Source organism: Pantherophis guttatus, chromosome 4 (genome assembly GCF_059756535.1).
Source record: "Pantherophis guttatus breed Tessera chromosome 4, ASM5975653v1, whole genome shotgun sequence".
Taxonomy (NCBI): domain Eukaryota; kingdom Metazoa; phylum Chordata; class Lepidosauria; order Squamata; family Colubridae; genus Pantherophis; species Pantherophis guttatus.
The window spans coordinates 7,801,645-7,822,231 of record NC_142066.1 but is presented as its reverse complement, the minus strand read 5'-3'; the positions used below and the strand labels follow the sequence as shown (position 1 = coordinate 7,822,231).

Here is a 20,587-nt window from a genome sequence, read left to right as displayed (position 1 = left end):
CATCATTGTCATCCAGGCCAAATAAAATAGCATTTGGACATTTTTGTTCACATTCAATGGCGTCTTTGATAAGTAGGGATATATTACTTGTTGGGTTTGAATTATTTGCTGGGTTGATGGTTACTTGTGATTGAGATTGAAGTGGTTGTTGTTGAGTTGAGGTAGTATTTTGAGGTAGTAGATGTTGAATTGAGGTAGTATTTTGAGCATTTAGGTATTTATTTATCATTTCTATATTTTTTTATAAAAAAAACTTTTTAATATATTTTTTTATAAAAAAACATACAAAACTTCTTAAAATGAAGGAATGCCAAAATATCTATGCATCTTAATGCTATGCAAATGAAACTGAACTGCATTTATCATTCATTGTCAAAAAAGTAAAACAAATTTAAAAAATCATGTGTATTTTGTACTCCAAATTCCCCTTTGTAAATTTTATAAGCAATTTGAAAAAGCATTTAAACATTGGCCATGTATTCTCTTATCAAAAGCAAAGTAATCACCTCCTACAGGAATCCCCACATTTTCTCAACTAGGTAAAAACATCAAAGACTGCATAGAAGACTATTTCAATTCAACAACAATCAATGTATCTTGAACCCAAGGGGATTGCAACAAGGATAATAGTGGCTGCATGTCAGAGTCATTGCAATGAGTTTCCTCCCTCTATTCTCCTCTGCCAGCGTATTTGTTCAAACCCCTATGATACTCAAGACATGAAAATTCTCATGGATCGTCAAATACCCAATGGTGGATTCTCTGATTAGGTGGACTCTCAAATCTAAACCTTGAATTAATCATTGGATTAGCTATTGGAATAATACAACCTTTATTGTAGGATGGGATGAAAGATGGAGACATTTTCAAGAGTGAAGATGTTGCTCCTTCTAATGTTTCTGGTGAAGAAAATAGTGACTCTGAGCTGCCCTGCAAGTGATGCTTTCCTTGTTCCACATGAATGGTACCAACCTGGTGACCTCGTCATTGGTGGGATGGTGTCCCACATCTTTTACAACCTTCAAAAAATTAATTTTAAGGAACATCCTTGTATAACACCTTATGACATACCAAAGTAAGATTTTTTTCCCCTTATCTTAATCAGTTTCCCCAAAATTGCTTATGAGAGTAAAAGGTTTTCAATATAAATGTAGGCTTTATATCTAATCTAAGTGTCTCAGTCTTTCAATTCTTTCTAGTTGTGGCAGAATAAACAACTTTCTTTACTTCACGGTAAAGTGTTCATCATATAATGGATAAAACTTCGGTGCAAAACATCTTTTGAAGAACAATTAGTTAGCTTAAGGTAACATTTCTTTTTTTAAAAAAATCAGTATTGTCAATCTTAACAAAACATACATACAATAAATGACTGATACATGCTGGGATTGTTCATATTCCATTTTGTGGGGGAAAAAGTTAGCAAATAAATGGGGTTCCCTGGGAGGGAAAAAACACTAGTTTTATTTCTTGTAGCAGATATTTGTTGCAAATCATGCAAATATTGTAGAAAAAGCAAATTTGAACTTCATTCAAATTATTCAGCATTTTAGAAGAACTATTATCTTGCTCTTTTCATTGAAGAAAGAAATGTTTGTATAGAAAAATATAGAAAGGATGCCACCTTATGAGAATGGTCAACTTCCTTTTTCAAGTGGGGTGTTTAAATCATTTGCAGTGTAATAACTAAGTTCTACCAGGACATCCTTGCCTTGGTCTTTGCTGTGAAGGAGATCAACGAGGACTCCCAGATCTTACCTAATGTCACTTTTGGATTCCACATCTATGACAGTTACTATAATTCAAGGATGACCTATCGCACCACTCTGGATCTACTTTTTAAATCCCAGGAATTTGTTCCTAACTACAAATGTGATAGCCAGAAGAATCTGGTGGCTATCATTGGGGGATTGGATTTTGTCACATCATTTTATATAGCTGAAATTATTGGATTCTTCAAGATTCCACAAGTAAGTTCTGAAGGGGTTGAAAAGAAAATTCTTAATCGTATTGTTGTTATGGAATAATTAATGCGGATCAACAGGTTTCTGTTAAGAGATTCTGCATGGCTTAAGGTCTACTACTTAGCATTTTTTTCTGAAATGACAATGTCAGCTACAGGTAATGAGTATCAGGGCTCTGAGTATCTTAGCTGAGGAAAGATTTGAATAGCTTCTATTAAAAGCTGGTTGGACTAGAAGACCTCCAAGGTCCCTTCCAACTCTGTTATTCTATTCTAAAACAATTGATCTAGTACATAAATTTGAACTAGTTCCAAGGTATTTGTTTCTATATTCTTTAAAGAATGCTAGGGGAATATGCTGCTTGGATATATTTTATATGAAATCTAGATACGAAAATTACATTTTATTTAAGAACTCAACAGAATACTACTGGCCTTCTTTTAGCTGACATACGGATCATTAGCCCGAGAGGAAATTCAGACTAGTAAACTCTCTTCAGTTTATTTCATGGTTCCAAAAGAAGATGATCAGTACATTGGGATTGTCCAACTGCTTCGTCATTTCAAGTGGACATGGATTGGGATATTTGTTGTTGATAACAACAATGGAGAAAATTTCTTACAGAAAATGCAGCCCTTACTTTCACAAAACGGAATCTGCTCATCGTTCATAGAAAGGATTGCTCAACAAGTCCACATGGAAGCCTTCCATGAATTTTATCAAACAATCTCAATGACTTCCATTAACATGATGAATAGTGAAGCCAATGTGTTTCTTGTCTATGGAGAAGCCTGGACAATTATATGGCTAAGATTAGTAACATTTGTGGTAGATCCTGAAAGCAAGGAAACTGCATTATTAAGAAAGGTGTGGATCATGACTGCACAGATTGATTTCATACTATCAGGCGTTCAAATAAAATGGGATCTCCAGATGTTTCATGGGGCTCTTTCCTTCACTGTTCATTCAAGATCAGTTGCAGGTTTCAAGGAATATCTTCAGACCATAAATCCTCTTTCAGACAACAGAGATGGGTTTCGACAGCATGTTTGGGAACAATCATTTGATTGTTCATTTCAAAAACCAGAGTTACAAGAAATGCATAGTAGGAAATGCACTGGGGAGATGAAGCTGGAGGACCTTCCTGGGCCTGTGTTTGAAATGGAAATGACTGGCCAAAGCTACACCATCTACAATGCTGTTTATTCTGTGGCTCATGCTTTGCAGGATCTACACACGTTGGGTTTCAATAGGAAGAAAACCCTGATGGGTAAAATATCTGATCTTCCAAATCTGCAACCTTGGCAGGTATTCCCTTTGCATTTGACACCCTTTTTTATTTCAATGAGCAGTTTGACATAGAATTGTCTTTTGAACCCATTGTTGAAGGTCTTAATATGTTAATTTATAATTCTGCAACTTACTTATGATAAAAAAAAATGCAGACATAATGAAAAAATATTGATAGTGAGAACAACTAACTAGAGTAAAAAATTCCCATCAAAGGTCCTGGGTGCTCCATCACTGGAGATTTTTATGAACAGATTAGGCAGCCATTTGTCTGAAGTGTTGTAGGGTCTTCTCCTTGAATAGGGTGTTGTACTAAAAGATCTCAAAGGTCCTTCAAACACTGTTATATTGTGTGGTATAAAATAGATACAGAATGGCTGGATACTGTTGTTTGATCCTGTGGCTCCTGAGGATGTGGACAGGGTTCTGGGTAAGATTAGTGCCGCCACGTGTTTATTGGACCCGTGTCCCTCCTGGTTGGTACTGGCCTCCCGGGAGGTTACACGAGGCTGGCTCCAGGGGATTATAACTGCTTCTTTGAGCAAGGGTGCCTTTCCTGCCGCCTTGAAAGAGGCGGTAGTGAGACCCCTCCTCAAGAAGCCTTCCCTGTACCCGGCTGAATTAGCCAACTATCGTCCGGTCTCCAACCTTCGTTTTGTGGCGAAGGTTGTTGAGAGCGTGGTGGCACGACAGCTTCCCCGACACCTGGATGCAGCTATCTATCTGGACCCGTGCCAGTCGGGCTTCAGGCAGGGGTACAGCACAGAAACGGCATTGGTCGCGTTGGTGGATGATCTCTGGAGGGCTCGGGACAGGGGTTGCTCCTCTGTCCTAGTCCTATTAGACCTCTCAGCAGCTTTTGATACCATCGACCATGGTATCATGCTGCGGCGGTTGAGGGGGTTGGGAATAGGGGGCACCGTTCTGCGGTGGTTCTCCTCCTTCCTCTCTGACCGCTCGCAGTTTGTGTTGGCAGGGGGACAGAGGTCGACCTCGAGGCATCTCGCATGGGGAGTGCCGCAAGGGTCGGTCCTCTCGCCCCTCCTGTTCCACATTTATGTGAAGCCGCTGGGTGAGATCATCCGTGGTTTTGGGGTGAAGTGTCACCTGTACGCTGACGACACTCAGCTGTACATCTCCACCCCAGACCACCCCAACGATGCCCTTGATGTGATGTCTTGCTGCCTGGAGGCCGTGTGGGTCTGGATGAGGAGGAACAGGCTCAGACTCAACCCTTCCAAGACCGAGTGGTTGTGGCTCCCGGCGTCCCGATATAGTCAGCAGGTGCCATCGCTGACTATTGGGGGTGAATCTTTGCCCCCCACAGAGAGGGCTCGCAATCTGGGTGTCCTCCTGGACGCATGGCTGTCTTTAGAAGAACATATGACGGCCGTGGCCAGGGGGGGCTTTTATCAGGTCCGCCTGATTCGCCAGTTGCAGCCCTTTCTGGATCGGTACACCCTGTGCACAGTCACTCACGCCCTTGTTACCTCCCGGTTGGACTACTGCAATGCTCTCTACATGGGGCTCCACTTGAAGAGCACTCAGAGGCTCCAAGTGGTCCAGAATGTGGCTGCGCGGGTGGTTATGGGTGCAACCCGTTGCGCCCACGTGACACCCCTCCTGCGCGAGCTGCACTGGCTCCCAGTGGTCTTCCGGGTGCGATTCAAGGTGTTGGTTACCACCTTGAAAGCGCTCCATGGCATAGGACCCGGGTACCTTCGAGACCGTCTTCTGCCACCAATAGTCTCCCACAGGCCAGTCCGCTCCCACAGAGAGGGTCTCCTCAGGGTGCCATTGGCCAAGTCATGTCAGCTGGTGACACCCAGGGGGAGGGCCTTCTCTGTGGGAGCCCCAGCCCTGTGGAATGAACTGCCCCCGGAAATTCATAAGATTTCTGACCTCCGGGTATTTCGCTGCACACTCAAGACCCTATTGTTCCGCCAGGCTGGGTTAGCAATATAATTTTAAATTGGATGTTTTAAATTTTTGGGGTTTTAAATTAAGCCAAATTTATTTAATATTTTTAAATTATTTTAAATTGATGTTTATTCTGTTTTTAATTAGGCTGTACACCACCCTGAGTCCTTCGGGAGAAGGGCGGTATAGAAATAAAATTATTATTATTAAAAAATTATTATTATTTGGTTATTCTGATATTCTGATCTTTCAGAATCTATTATAAAAATCATGATTTAGTTGTCAGTAGGATTTCTTTAATAAATCACCATAGCTTGCACAATAGGAGATAGTTAAAATGATAATTTAGGTTACTTTTCATTGTCTCTTCGAAAAATAATCAATTCTCTTTCTGTGTGGCTCGTGAACTTTTCATGAGTGACAAGCTGAGCTTTTTGTCTTTATCAGAGATTTAGAGGAGTAAAATAAAAGTGGTCCTTTTTACAGGGGCCTGGTGGCTCAGCAGACTGATAGCATTGTGATTAACACCAGCTGTCTGCAATTACTGTAAGTTCGAATCTCACCAAGCTCAAGGTTGACTCAGCCTTCCATCCTTTCTAAGGTAGGTAAATTGAGGACCCAGTTTGTGGGGGCAATAAGCTGACTTTGTATAAATATACAAAAGTATGAAGGCTATTGCTTAACGCCTGGATTATTGTAATGCTCTCTACATGGGGCTCCCCTTGAGAACCACCTGAAGGCTCCAACTGGTCCAGAATGCGGCCGCGCGGGTGGTAATGGGAGCAATGTGGCGCTCTCATGTAACCCCCCTCCTGCACGAGCTGCACTGGCTCCCAGTGGTCTTCCGGGTGCGCTTCAAGGTTTTGGTTACTATCTTTAGAGTGCTCCATGGCTCAGGAGCAGGGTACTTACAAGACCGCCTCCTGCCACCAATAGCCTCTCACCGACCAGTTCGCTCCCATAGAGAGGGACTCCTCAGGGTGCCGTCGGCCAAACAATGTCGACTGACGGCCCCCAGGGGGAGAGCCTTTTCTGTGGGGGCACCTACCATCTGGAACGGGCTTCCCCCGGAGTTACGAAACATCCAAGGCTTACGCATATTCCACCGTGCCCTGAAAACATTTCTATTCCAACAAGCTGGTCTGGCCTAACTCTCCCTTTTTAATTGGCTTTTAAACTGGCTTTTAAATTGGGTTTTAAACCTCTTTAGATAAATTTGGATGTTTTTAATCTTTGAGCCTAAATTACTTAATCTGTTTCTTAATAGTTTTTAACTTCTATATGTATTTGTATTTATTATGGCTGTTCACTGCCCTGAGTCCTTCGGGAGTAGGGCGGTATACAAATATGAAAAATAAAATAAATAAATAAATAAACGCATTGTAAGCCGCCCTGAGTCTCCGGAGAAGAGCGGCATATAAATCAAATTTTTTTTAAAAAAATCCATACTATGAAACAAACTTATGTTTGGAATAGTCTCTACCAGGAGTGAAATCTACTTACCTTCCCTACCGGTTCGGAAATGCATGTTCTGCACGTTAGCGCATGCTTCGTGCACACGCTTGGACCCTCTGTTTATGCGCAAAGCCTGCGCAAAACCAGGAAGTAACAACGTCCGGCTGGATGGGCGGAGCCTCACACTGTCGCCGCTACCAGTTCTCTGAACCACGTGCTTCTGCCACTACCGGTTCGACTGAACCAGTCCAAACCGGTAGCATTTCACCTCTGGCCTCTACCTTACTTTTATCTATTGAAGAAAGCTTGAGTTCTAAAATCTGGTTAAAGTAAGTTAGTCAGAACTCAGATTCTCAAATACCTTTGCACCAATGAGGAAAGATTAGATATGAACTACAGATAGTCCTTACTATAGACTTACAACAATTCACTTACTGTCCGTTTGAAGTGAGTAATGACCATTTTTCACCCTTATGACTGCTGCATCATTCTCAAGGACATGTAATCAAAATTCAGATGCTTGGCAACTGAGTCATATTTATGACAGTTGCAGTGTCCTGGGGCCATGTGATCACCTTTTGTGACCTTCTGACGCGCAAAATGTCAGAAAACAAAATGTCAGAAAACAAAACAAGACCCGAAGGCCTAGAGGTGGAGCTCTTGCCTCACAATCAGGAGGTTGTGAGTTCGATCCTAGGTAGAGGCAGATGTAGGGTCTCCTGCTTGGACTCGATGACCTGCAAGATCCTTTCCAACTCTGTTAATCTGTTAAAAAAAATTAATGGGAAAGCCAGATTCACTTAACAACAGTGTAATGAACGTAACAACTGCAGTAATTCACTTAACAAATATGGCAAGAAAAATCGTAAATGGGGAAAATCTCACCTAACACATTTCTCACTTTAGCAACATAAATTTTGGCTTAATTGTGATTGCAAATCGGGGACTACCTTTGTCTTAAATTAGTTGTTTAAGTAATAGGCCTAAAACAAAATTGAAGAAAGTCACACAATTCCAAAAACCTATTTTCATTCTGCTTCAGTTAATTCTTACTTTTCCTTAAAATAGTATCAAACAAATAATAGTGTGGACATGTAGATTTCCATGCAATATTGATTATCAAATTTCTAAGTATAGATATTTAATAATAGGTATTGGAATGGAAATAATGAGTGGATGAAATTTGAATATGATGTTCTCTGCTATATTGCTTTCAATTCCCTCTCTCTTGTATTCTCTTCCAAGTAGCTCCATTCATTTCTTCAAGGCATTTCTTTTAACAATTCAGCTGGGGAGACAGTGTTCCTGAATGAGAAAGGGGAAGCAACAGGTGGATTCGACATCACCAACTTGATCACTTTTCCAAATAGATCCTTTCAGAGAGTTAGAGTTGGAAAGCTAGATCTACAAGCTCCAAAAGGGAAGGAATTAATCATTGATGAAGAGCTGATTGTCTGGAATTCACCTTTTAACCAGGTATCTAATTAGTGATCAGTCTGTTTAGAAATCTGATTTCTGGTTTTGTAAAATAAACAGTGGCACATTCTTTTCCAATGTTATTGATGGTCAAGCACTCACCCATTTGACGAAATTATAATACAATACAATACAATACAATACAATACAATACAATACAATACAATACAATACAATACAATACAATACAATACAATACAATACAATACAAAAGCCATGTTTGTGTACTTGGTTTGCATTTCAATTTGAAATCATAAAAGTGGCCATGTTTCCATGACTATGTCATGAGGTGCAATTATTTACTCACCATTGTCCTTCAAACAGGACCTTTTATGAAGCATTATAATTTCTATATCTTTTTTAGTTGTTGATGAAGTTGATAAATTCCATATCATTTTGGAAAGTCAAAAATAATTCATCTCCATAAAGGAGAAAGATTACAAACTGTATTAAATATCTCACTTTTCAAAGCCTTTTATGCTTATCACCAGGTTCTTCCAATTTCTCGATGTAATGACCCTTGTTTCCCTGGATCCTGGAAGAAAAGGATTGAGGGGGATCAGTTCTGCTGCTATGACTGTGTTCCATGTCCAGAAGGGAAGATTTCAAATCAAAATGGTAGGGTAGCAATTCTACCATTTTACATTATCCTTAAGTAAGCTTTGGTGAATAAAATGAAGAAGGTAATTTTCAATAATATGGAATGTCTAGATGAAAAAAATATGCTTGATTTTCCTTTCAGATATATAGAATAACAGAGTTGGAAGGGACCTTGGAGGTCTTCTAGTCCAACTCCCTGCTTAGGCAGGAAACCCAACACCACTTCAGACAAATGGTTATCCAACATCTTCTTAAAAACTTCCAGTGTTGGAGCGTTCACTACTTTTGGAGGCAAGTTATTCCACTAATTAATTGTTCTAACTGTCAGGAAATTTCTCCTTAGTTCTAAATTGTTTCTCTCCTTGATTAGTTTCCACCCATTGCTTCTTGTCCTACCCTCAGGTGCTTTGGAGAATAGCTTGACTCCCTCTTCTTTGTGGCAGCCCCTGAGATATTGAAACACTGCTATCATGTCTCCCCTAGTCCTTCTTTTCATTAAACTAGCCATGCCCAGTTCCTGCAACAATTCTTCATATGTTTTAGCCTCCAGTCTCATCATCTTTGTTGCTGTTCTCTGCACTCTTTCTAGAGTCTCCACATCTTTTTTACATCATGGTGACCAAAACTGGATGCAATTTCCAAGTGTGGCCTTACCAAGGCATTATAAAGTGGTATTAACATTTCACGTGATCTTGATTCTATCCCTCTGATTATGCAGCCTAGAACTGTGTTGGCTTTTTTGGCAGCTGCTGCACATTGCTGGCTCATATTTCAGTGGGTGGTGAAAACCTGGAAACTTTCAGATTCGGGTTTTCCCAGATGTGCCCATACAACACCTCTAATAAAATGGAACTTTGAGGAAACTCAAGCCTTGGAGTCTCTTTTGTTGAAGTGTTTCTTGGAACCCTGACAGCTAGGTTGACTCACTCCTCCTTAATGAGATCTTGAATGAGAAGAGCATTGTTGTTAAGCAACTTTGCATTAAGCAACGGCTGAACACCAGGGCCTCTGAGAGTATGCAATCTAGGAACTGGGAGTGAGTTCAGGGGACTGGAATACACGGGTTATTCTGGTATAAAATTCTACCAACTTTCATTATACTTAAGCAAACTTCAATATACCATTTGAGGATGCATAAAATTAGTAAGGTAATTTTCAATAATTTGGAATGCCTTGACAAATTTCCTTGATTTTTCTTCCAGATATAGATGACTGTTTTCAATGTTCAGAAGATCATTATCCAAATAAAGAAAAGAAAGGATGTATTCTGAAATCGGTGGTGTTTCTAACCTTTGAAGAAACCTTGGGGATTGGTTTAGCCTCAACAGCTCTTTGTTTCTTCTTCTTGACATCTTGGGTACTTGAAACTTTTATTAAGCACAGGGATACTCCCATTGTCAGAGCCAACAACCAGTCACTCACCTACACCCTGCTTGTCTCTCTTCAGCTCTGTTTTCTCTCCTCTTTGCTCTTTCTCAGTCAGCCTAGCAAACTGATCTGCCTTCTTCGACAATCAATGTTTGGCATCACTTTCTCAGTGGCCATTTCCAGTGTACTGGCCAAAACCATCACTGTAGTTGTTGCTTTCATGGCCAATAAACCAGGATCTCAGATGAGAAAATGGGTGGGGAAAAGATTGGCTCTTGCTATTGTCCTCTCCTGCTCTCTCTTCCAGGTATGTATTTGTATCCTTTGGTTGTCGACATTTCCCCCATTCCCTGAGTTGGACATGCACTCAGCGGTCCAAGAAATGATTTTACAGTGCAATGAAGGGTCAGCTTCATTCTTCTACTGTGTCTTGGGCTACATGGGTATCTTGGCCATCGCCAGCTTTATTGTGGCTTTTCTTGCCCGTAAATTACCTGACAGCTTTAATGAAGCCAAGTTCATCACCTTCAGCATGTTGGCCTTTTGCAGTGTGTGGATCTCCTTCTTTCCAGCCTATCTGAGCACAAAGGGAAAAGCCATGGTAGCTGTGGAGGTCTTCTCCATCTTGGCCTCCAGTGCTGCATTACTGGGATGCATATTTCTGCCAAAGTGCTACATCATTGTTTTCAGGCCTGAACTAAACCACAGAGAGCTACTCATAAGGAGGAATTAGTTCCCCAAGTGTATATGTATACATCCAAATTACACTGTGTTGTTTCTCTGTGTAATATATATCTTTAATATATATGTGGTTATGAAAGTATATGCATAATTTTGTATTTATTTATTTTGTCATGCTTATGTAGTGTATATTGGAGGTTGTGCCCCTCTGAAAGCTGTATGCAATGAAATTTCCTTTTAATGTATGCTGATTATTGTACATTTAAAGTGACAATAAAGTTATTCTAAATCTAAGTTGCCACATTTTTACCATTTTTCCAAGATTCTTTCATAAAGCACTACTTAAATATAGTAGAAGGCTAATTACCATTTTATGAATATATGTTTAACATAGTATTATAGGATATCAGTTTCGGATTTGTTAGGCTTCTTCAAAATGATAACCTATTTAGTTTGTAAATCCCATACATTTAACTGCATTTTACATTAGACTTTCATGCTGGGTCATAACCATTTGCTCTCTGTCCATAATTCTATCTTCATTGCAACCTACTTTCAGATTTCAGTAATATGGAAAATTTGATGAAATGAAATTAAATGTATCCTTCTTTCTGCTTCATCCTTTTTTCAAAGTTGTACTGACCAAAGACCATAATAAAGAGTGATTTGAATTTGTTTGAAATTAGAAGTTTGGCCTTTTTCTTTTTTTCCCCAAGGTTTTTATTTTTTTTACATGCATACCTGAGTGTCTTACATTTTAGTACAAATAAAATAATATTCATCATATTTATTAGGTTTGACAAGTTTATATAATTCTGGTAATAGTACACATATTTTTGTTGAGTTTAATCTTTCATTATTTAGTTATTCAATATTTCAATATGTTATTTTTTTATGCCAATCACCATTTTATTCAAACATGCTTAATACTACCATCGTTCAAATTCTGAATTCCCCTCTTGTTATTACTTCATCTTATTATGTAAAAATATGTGTTCCATTGATCCCCCTCTCTCTAGTTTCCATCCCTATTCTAACTTTTAATTATGCCATTATTATATTTTAAAAAGATTCCCTTTCTATCCATCATCTCTTGCCCACTTTAAAGCATTAATTGTTCATTTCTTAGCTTGCCTCCCATATTCCTCTCTTGGATATTTATCTCTATCTGCTTCCACATCTTGACCAATCATTTTAAACATTTCTCCCTTCTCAGCTCTATTCCATTGTCTAATTTTCGAGATAACTGCTCTTGCCCCTATCTCTCTTCCAAAAAAGTCTTCCTGCAACTCCAGTTCCTCTTTTAATTCCCTTAAAATACTCTCCCCTCAGCTTGTTTCATCAGTCATTATTATTTTTATTTTTATCTCCTTGTTCTCATTTTGTTTTATTTGTTGGTTTGTCTCTGTTTTTTCATCTACTCTTTCAATTGGATCCTCCTCTTCCTGAGCATCTTGGACACTCCTTGTCCTTTGTGTCATCTTTTCCAGCTCTTCATCTATGTTCCGCATTTTATTCATAATCTCCTTATAGCTTCTTGTCAAAGTATTGTTAATACTCTGAATTATTGACACCATTTCTTCCGAAATTCCACTCATTTCTTGCTGATGGAGCATCTCGTTTAATTTTATTTTGTTTCTTTTTTGTCCAATAGTCAAAAAACCAGATATTCAAACCAAAGTCACTTCTCAAAAAGTTCAATATTTATGAATCTTTATATCCCAAAGCTAATTGGCCTGTTCCTCTGGATAGTCCCAAAAATTGACGTCTTTTAAGTTCTTATTAGAGTTCATGGGAACGGATTCTTTGCAATATGGATAAGTCTGGATGTGAGCGAAGTTTGTTATGGCTGATGTTGGTTTTGGCAATTGAATTTATTGTATGTATGAATATGCATTGTTATATTTGAACTCAGGGCCATTTCTTGAAATTTCAATAATAATAATAATAATAATAATAATAATAATAATAATAATAATAATAATAATAATATTATTATTATTATTATTATTATTATTATTATTATTATTATTATTATTATTATTATTATTATTATTTTATTTCTATACCGCCCTTCTCCCGAAGGACTCAGGGCGGTGTAGAGCCAATTTAAAAACACAGGACACAACAATGATTAAAAATTAAAATAATTAAATAGATTTGGCCGATTTAAAACCCCAAAAATTTAAAATACCCCAATTTAAAATTATTATGTTGATAGCCCTGCCTGGCGGGGGAGACAACAGGGTCTTCAGTGCGCAGCGAAACACCCGGAGGTCGGAGATCTTACGTATTTCCGGGGGCAGTTCATTCCACAGGGCTGGGGCTCCCACAGAGAAGGCCCTCCCCCTGGGTGTCACCAGCCGACATAACTTGGCTGATGGCACCCTGAGGAGACCCTCTCTGTGGGAACGGACTGGTCGGTGGGAGGCTATTGGTGGCAGAAGACGGTCTCGAAGGTACCCGGGTCCTATGCCATGGAGCGCTTTAAAGGTGGTAACCAAAACCTTGAATCGCACCCGGAAGACCACTGGGAGCCAGTGCAGCTCACGCAGGAGGGGTGTCAAGCGGGCACAATGAGTTGCGCCCATAACCACCCACGTGGCCGCATTCTGGATCAGTTGGAGCCTCCGAGTGCTCTTCAAGGGGAGCCCCATATAGAGAGTGTTACAGTAGTCCAGACAGGAGGTGACAAGGGCATGAGTGACCGTGTGCAGGGCGTCCCGGTCCAGAAAGGGCTTCAACTGGCGGATCAGGCGAACCTGATAAAAGGCCCCCCTGGCCACGGCTGTCATATGCTCTTCTAAAGACAGCCATGCATCCAGGAGGACACCCAGATTGTGAGCCCTCTCTGTGGGGGGCAAAGATTCACCCCCAATTGTCAGCAATGGCACCTGCTGACTATATCGGGACGCCGGCAGCCACAGCCACTCGGTCTTGGACGGGTTGAGTCTGAGCCTGTTCCTCCCCATCCAGACCCGCACGGCCTCCAGGCAGTGTGACATCACATCAAGGGCATCGTTGGGGTGGTCTGGGGTGGAGATGTACAGCTGAGTATCATCAGCGTACAGATGACACTTCACCCCAAAACCATGGATGATCTCACCCAGCGGCTTCACATAAATGTTGAACAGAAGGGGCGAGAGGACCGACCCTTGTGGCACTCCCCATGCGAGACGCCTCGAGGTCGACCTCTGCCCCCCAGCCAACATGAACTGCGAGCAGTCGGAGAGGAAGGAGGAGAACAACCACAGAATAGTGCCCCCTATTCCTAACCCTCTCAACCACTGCAGCATGATACCATGGTCGATGGTATCAAAAGCCACTGAGAGATCTAATAGGACTAGGACAGAGGAGCAACCCCTGTCCCGAGACCTCCAGAGATCATCCACCAACGCAACCAGTGCCGTTTCTGTGCTGTGCCCCTGCCTGAAGCCCGACTGGTACGGGTCTAGATAGATAGCTTCATCCAGGTGCCTGGGCAGTTGTCGTGCCACCACACTCTCAACAACCTTTGCCACAAAACGAAGGTTGGAGACCGGACGGTAGTTAGCTAATTCAGCCAGGTCCAGGGAAGGCTTCTTGAGGAGGGGCCTCACCACCGTCTCTTTCAAGGTGGCGGGAAACGCACCCTCACTCAGAGAAGCAGTTATAATCCCCTGGAGCCAGCCTTGTGTAACCTCCCGGGAGGCCAGTACCAACCAGGAGGGACACGGGTCCAATAAACATGTGGCGGCACTAATCCTACCCAGAACCCTGTCCACATCCTCAGGAGCCACAGGATCAAACTCCTCCCAGGTAATATTCTCAAGACCTACCCTCGTCTCCTCCCCCGGACTCACCCAGTCGGAGTCCAAGCCTTCCCGAATCCGAGCGACTTTATCGTGCAGGAATTGCACAAAATCCTCAGCTCGACCCTGCAAGGGATCTTCCCGCACTCCCCCCCGAAGAAGGGAGTGGGTCACCCTAAACAGGGCGGCTGGGCGGTTCTCTGCAGATGCGATAAGAGCAGAAAAATGGTTAGATTTTGCCGCTTTTATCACCACTAGGTAGGTCTTGATATAAGACCTCACCTGTGTCCGGTTGGAATCAGAATGACTAGTCCTCCAAATGCTCTCTAGGCGTCTTTTCCGATGCTTTATCTCTCTCAGCTCCTCAGAGAACCAAGGAGCCAATTGAGATCGGCATCGGGTCAGAGGCCGCAAAGGCACAACGCGATCCAAAGCTCCGGTGGCCGCACTCTCCCAGGCGGCCACCAGCTCTTCAGTCAAGTCGTGTGTCAGAGTCTCAGGAAATGGCCCAAGCTCCATCAGGAACTTTTCGGGATCCATCAGGCGCCTGGGACGGAACCATTTGGTCGGGGGGAAGCGGTAGGAAAGTCCAAGTGAAGGAGCGAATGATCTGTCCATGACAAGGGTTTAATATCTAAATCCCCTCTACCAAGATCATTCAACCACTGACCAGAGATGAAAATCAAGTCCAGAGTGTGTGCCCCTATGTGAGTGGGGCCTTGAACTAACTGGGTCAGGTCCATGGCCGTCATGGAAGCCATGAACTCCTGAACCACCTCTGACGCCTCACCCATGGATGGAAGGTTGAAATCCCCCATGACAATAAGTCTGGGGGTATCCACCACCACTCCGGCGATGACGTCGAGTAGCTCGGGTAGGGTCGCTGCCACATGGCAGGGAGCCAGGTACGCAGTCAGCAAACCCATCTGCACCCCACGGCCCCACTTCACAAAGAGGGACTCACATCCGGCTATCTGAGGAACAGTGGTCTCCCTCGGACAAAGACTCTCCCTAATAATCACCGCCACTCCCCCTCCCCTCCCCTGGGCCCTTGGCTGATGAAATGCACGGAAACCTGGTGGGCACATTTCAATGAGGGGGACCCCCCCTCTTGGCCCAACCAGGTCTCCGTAATACCTGCCAGGTCCGTAATACCTGCCAGGTCCACACACCCCTCCAATATAAGATCACAGATGACATCACAATGATGTTTGGTTTATTGGAGTTTCTTATAATGTTGTAAACCTTTGTGATATCATCAGATTCATCATTGTCATCCAGGCCAAATAAAATAGCATTTGGACATTTTTGTTCACATTCAATGGCGTCTTTGATAAGTAGGGATATATTACTTGTTGGGTTTGAATTATTTGCTGTTGCTGTTGATGGTTACTTGTGATTGAGATTGAAGTGGTTGTTGTTGAGTTGAGGTAGTATTTTGAGGTAGTGGATGTTGAATTGAGGTAGTATTTTGAGCATTTAGGTATTTATTTATCATTTCTATATTTTTTTATAAAAAAATAATAATATATTTTTTATAAAAAAACATACAAAACTTCTTAAAATGAAGGAATGCCAAAATATCTATGCATCTTAATGCTATGCAAATGAAACTGAACTGCATTTATCATTCATTGTCAAAAAAGTAAAACAAATTTAAAAAATCATGTGTATTTTGTACTCCAAATTCCCCTTTGTAAATTTTATAAGCAATTTGAAAAAGCATTTAAACATTGGCCATGTATTCTCTCATCAAAAACAAAGTAATCACCTCCTACAGGAATCCCCACATTTTCTCAACTAGGTAAAAACATCAAAGACTGCATAGAAGACTATTTCAATTCAACAACAATCAACGTATCTTGAACCCAAGGGGATTGGCACAAGGATAATAATGGCTGCATGTCAGAGTCATTGCAATGAGTTTCCTCCCTCTCCTCTCCTCTGCCAGCGTATTTGTTCAAACCCCTATGATACTCAAGACATGAAGATTCTCATGGATCTTCAAATACCCAGTGGTGGATTTTCTGATTAGGTGGACTCTCAAATCTAAACCTTGAATTAATCATTGGATTAGCTATTGGAATAATACAACCTTTATTGTAGGAGGGGATGAAAGATGGAGACATTTTCAAGAGTGAAGATGTTGCTCCTTCTAATGTTTCTGGTGAAGAAAATAGTGACTCTGAGCTGCCCTGCAAGTGATGCTTTCCTTGTTCCACATGAGTGGTACCAACCTGGTGACCTCGTCATTGGTGGGATGGTATCCCACATCTTTTACAACCTTCATAAAATTAATTTTAAGGAACATCCTTGTATAACATCTTATGACATACCAAAGTAAGATTTTTTTTCCCCTTATCTTAATCAGTTTCCCCAAAATTGCTTATGAGAGTAAAAGGTTTTCAATATAAATGTAGGCTTTATATCTAATCTAAGTGTCTCAGTCTTTCAATTCTTTCTAGTTGTGGCAGAATAAACAATTTTCTTTACTTTATGGTAAAGTGTTCATCATATAATGTATGAAACTTAGGTGCAAAACATCTTCTGAAGAACAATTAGTTAGCTTAAGATAACATTTCTTTTTTAAAAAATCAGTATTGTCAATCTTAACATAACATACATACAATAAATGACTGATACATGCTGGAATTGTTCATATTCCATTTTGTGGGGGAAAAAGTTAGCAAATAAATGGGGTTCCCTGGGGGGAAAAATACTAGTTTTATTTCTTGTAGCAGATATTTATTGCAAATCATGCAAATATTGTAGAAAAAGCAAATTTGAACTTCATTCAAATTATTCAGCATTTAAGAAGAACTATTATCTTGCTTCTTTCATTGAAGAAAGAAATGTTTGTATAGAAAAATATAGAAAGGATGCCACCTTATGAGAATGGTCAACTTCCTTTTTCAAGTGGGGTGTTTAAATCATTTGCAGTGTAATAATTAAGTTCTACCAGCACATCCTTGCCTTGGTCTTTGCTGTGAAGGAGATCAACGAGGACTCCCAGATCTTACCTAATGTCACTTTTGGATTCCACATCTATGACAGTTACTATAATTCAAGGATGACCTATCGCACCACTCTGGACCTACTTTTTAAATCCCAGGAATTTGTTCCTAACTACAAATGTGATAGCCAGAAGAATCTGGTGGCTATCATTGGGGGATTGGATTTTGTCACATCGTTTTATATAGCTGAAATTATCAGATTCTTCAAGATTCCACAAGTAAGTTCTGAAGGGGTTGAAAAGAAAATTCTTAATCGTATTGTTGTTATGGAATAATTAATGTGCATCAACAGGTTTCTGTTAAGAGATTCTGCATGGCTTAAGATCTACTACTTAGCATTTTTTTCTGAAATGACAATGTCAGGTACAGGTAATGAGTATCAGGGCTCTGAGTATCATAGCTGAGGAAAGATTTGAATAGCTTCTATTAAAAGCTGGTTGGACTAGAAGACCTCCAAGGTCCCTTCCAACTCTGTTATTCTATTCTAAAACAATTGATCTAGTACATAAATTTGAACTAGTTCCAAGGTATTTGTTTCTATAATCTTTAAAGAATGCTAGGGGAAAATGCTGCTTGGATATATTTTATATCTTTATCTTTATCTTTATTTGATTTGTATACTGCCCTACTCCCGAAGGACTCAGGGCGGTGAACAGCCAAACAGTAAAATACATAAATACAAAATTTAAAAAACAGGATAAAATCGAATTAAACAATTTGGCCCAGACAAATTAAAACACCCCAATCATTTAAAAAACAGATTAAAATTTGCATATTAAAAAGAAAAGAGGGAAAAGATTAGGCCAGGCCCGCCTGGTGGAATAAAAAGGTCTTCAAAGCACGGTGGAAGGTGCGCAGATCCAGGATCCTCCGAATCTCCGGGGGGAGCTCATTCCAGATAGTAGGTGCCCCCACAGAGAAGGCTCTCCCCCTAGGGGCTGCCAGTCGACATTGTTTGGCTGACAGCACCCAGAGGCGCCCCTCCCTATGAGAGCGTACCGGCTGGTGGGAGGCTATTGGTGGTAGTAGGCGGTCCCGTAGGTAACCAACCATGGTCCTAAGCCATGGAGCGCTCTAAAGGTGGTAACCAAAACCTTGAAGCGCACCCGGAAGACCACCGGGAGCCAGTGCAGCTCGCGCAGGAGTGGTGTTACATGGGAACACCATGTCACTCCCATTACCACCCACGCGGCCGCACTCTGTGCTAGTTGGAGCCTCTGGGTGCTCCTCAATGGGAGCCCCATGTAGAGAGCTAGATAGGAAAATAGGAAATCTAGATAGGAAAATTACATTTTATTTAAGAACTCAACAGAATACTACTGGCCTTCTTTTAGCTGACATATGGATCATTAGCCCAAGAGGAAATTCAGACTAGTAAACTCTCTTCAGTTTATTTCATGGTTCCAAAAGAAGATGATCAGTACATTGGGATTGTCCAACTGCTTCGTCATTTCAAGTGGACATGGATTGGGATATTTGTTGTTGATAACAACAATGGAGAAAATTTCTTACAGAAAATGCAGCCCTTACTTTCACAAAACGGAATCTGCTCATCGTTCATAGAAAGGATTGCTCAACAATTCCACATGGAAGCCTTCCATGGGTTTTATCAAACAATCTCAATGACTTCCATTAATATGATGGATAGTGAAGCCAATGTGTTTCTTGTCTATGGAGAAGCCTGGACAATTATATGGATAAGATTTGTAACATTTCTGGTAGATCCTGAAAACAAGGAAACTGCATTATTAAGAAAGGTGTGGATCATGACTGCACAGATTGATTTTGTATTATCAGGCATTCAAATCACATGGGATCTGAAGATGTATAATGGGGCTATTTCCTTCACTGTTCACTCAAGAGCAGTTGTAAATTTCAAGGAATATCTTCAGACCATAAATCCCCTTTCAGACAACAGAGATGGGTTTCGACAGCATGCTTGGGAACAATTATTTGATTGTTCATTTCCAAAACCAGAGTTACAAGAAATGCATAGTAGGCAGTGCACTGTGGAGTTGAAGCTGGAGGACCTTCCTGGGCCTGTCTTTGAAATGGAAATGACTGGCCAAAGCTACACCATCTACAATGCTGTTTATTCTGTGGCTCATGCTTTGCAGGATCTACAGATGTTGGGGTTCAATAGGAAGAAAACCCTGATGGGTAAAATATCTGATCTTCCAAATCTGCAACCTTGGCAGGTATTCCCTTTGCATTTGACACCCTTTTTTATTTCAATGAGCAGTTTGACATAGAATTGTCTTTCGAACCCATTGTTGAAGGTCTTAATATATTAATTTATAATTCTGCAACTTACTTATGATAAAAAAAAATGTAGACATAATGAAAAAATTATTGACAGCGAGAACAACTAATTAAAGTAAAAAAAATCTCATCAAAAGTCCTGGGTGCTCCATCACTGGAGATTTTTATGAACAGATTAGGCAGCCCTTTGTCTGAAATGTTGTAGGGTCTTCTTGAATAGGGTGTTGTACTAAAAGATCTCCAAGGTCCTTCAAACACTGTTATATTGTGTGGTATAAAATAGATACAGAATAGCTGGATACCGTTGTTATTCTGTCATTTGGTTATTCTGATATTCTGATCTTTCAGAATCTATTATAAAAATCATGGTTTAGTTATCGGTAGGATTTCTTTAATCAATCACCATAGCTTGCACAATAGGAGATAGTTAAAATGATCATTTAGGTTACTTTTCGTTGTCTCTTCCAAAAATAACCGAATCACTTTCTTTGTGGCTCATGAACTTTTCACGAGTGACAAGCTGAGCTTCTTGTCTTTATCAGAGATTTAGAGGAGTAAAATAAAAATGGTCCTTTTTACATGGGGCATCCATACTATGAAACAAACCTATGTTTGGAATAGTCTCTACCAGGAGTGAAATCTACTTACCTCCCCTACCGGTTCAGAAGTGCATGTTCTGCACGTTAGCGCATGCTTCGTGCACACGCTTGGACCCTCTGTGTATGCGCAAAGCCTGTAACAACATCCGGCTGGATGGGCAGAGCCT

The 20,587-nt window shown here is 40.8% G+C and overlaps 1 protein-coding gene across 1 annotated transcript; it reads left to right on the top strand.

The window, feature by feature from the left end:
• Nucleotides 1-2,994: 2,994 nt before the first annotated feature.
• Nucleotides 2,995-10,806, top strand: LOC148113652 (vomeronasal type-2 receptor 26-like). Its single transcript, XM_087893240.1, has 3 exons — nt 2,995-3,069; nt 8,597-8,723; nt 9,908-10,806. Exons 1-3 carry the CDS (start codon nt 2,995-2,997, stop codon nt 10,804-10,806), a joined length of 1,101 nt encoding a protein of 366 aa, XP_087749366.1.
• The last annotated feature ends 9,781 nt before the right edge of the window (nt 10,807-20,587 follow it).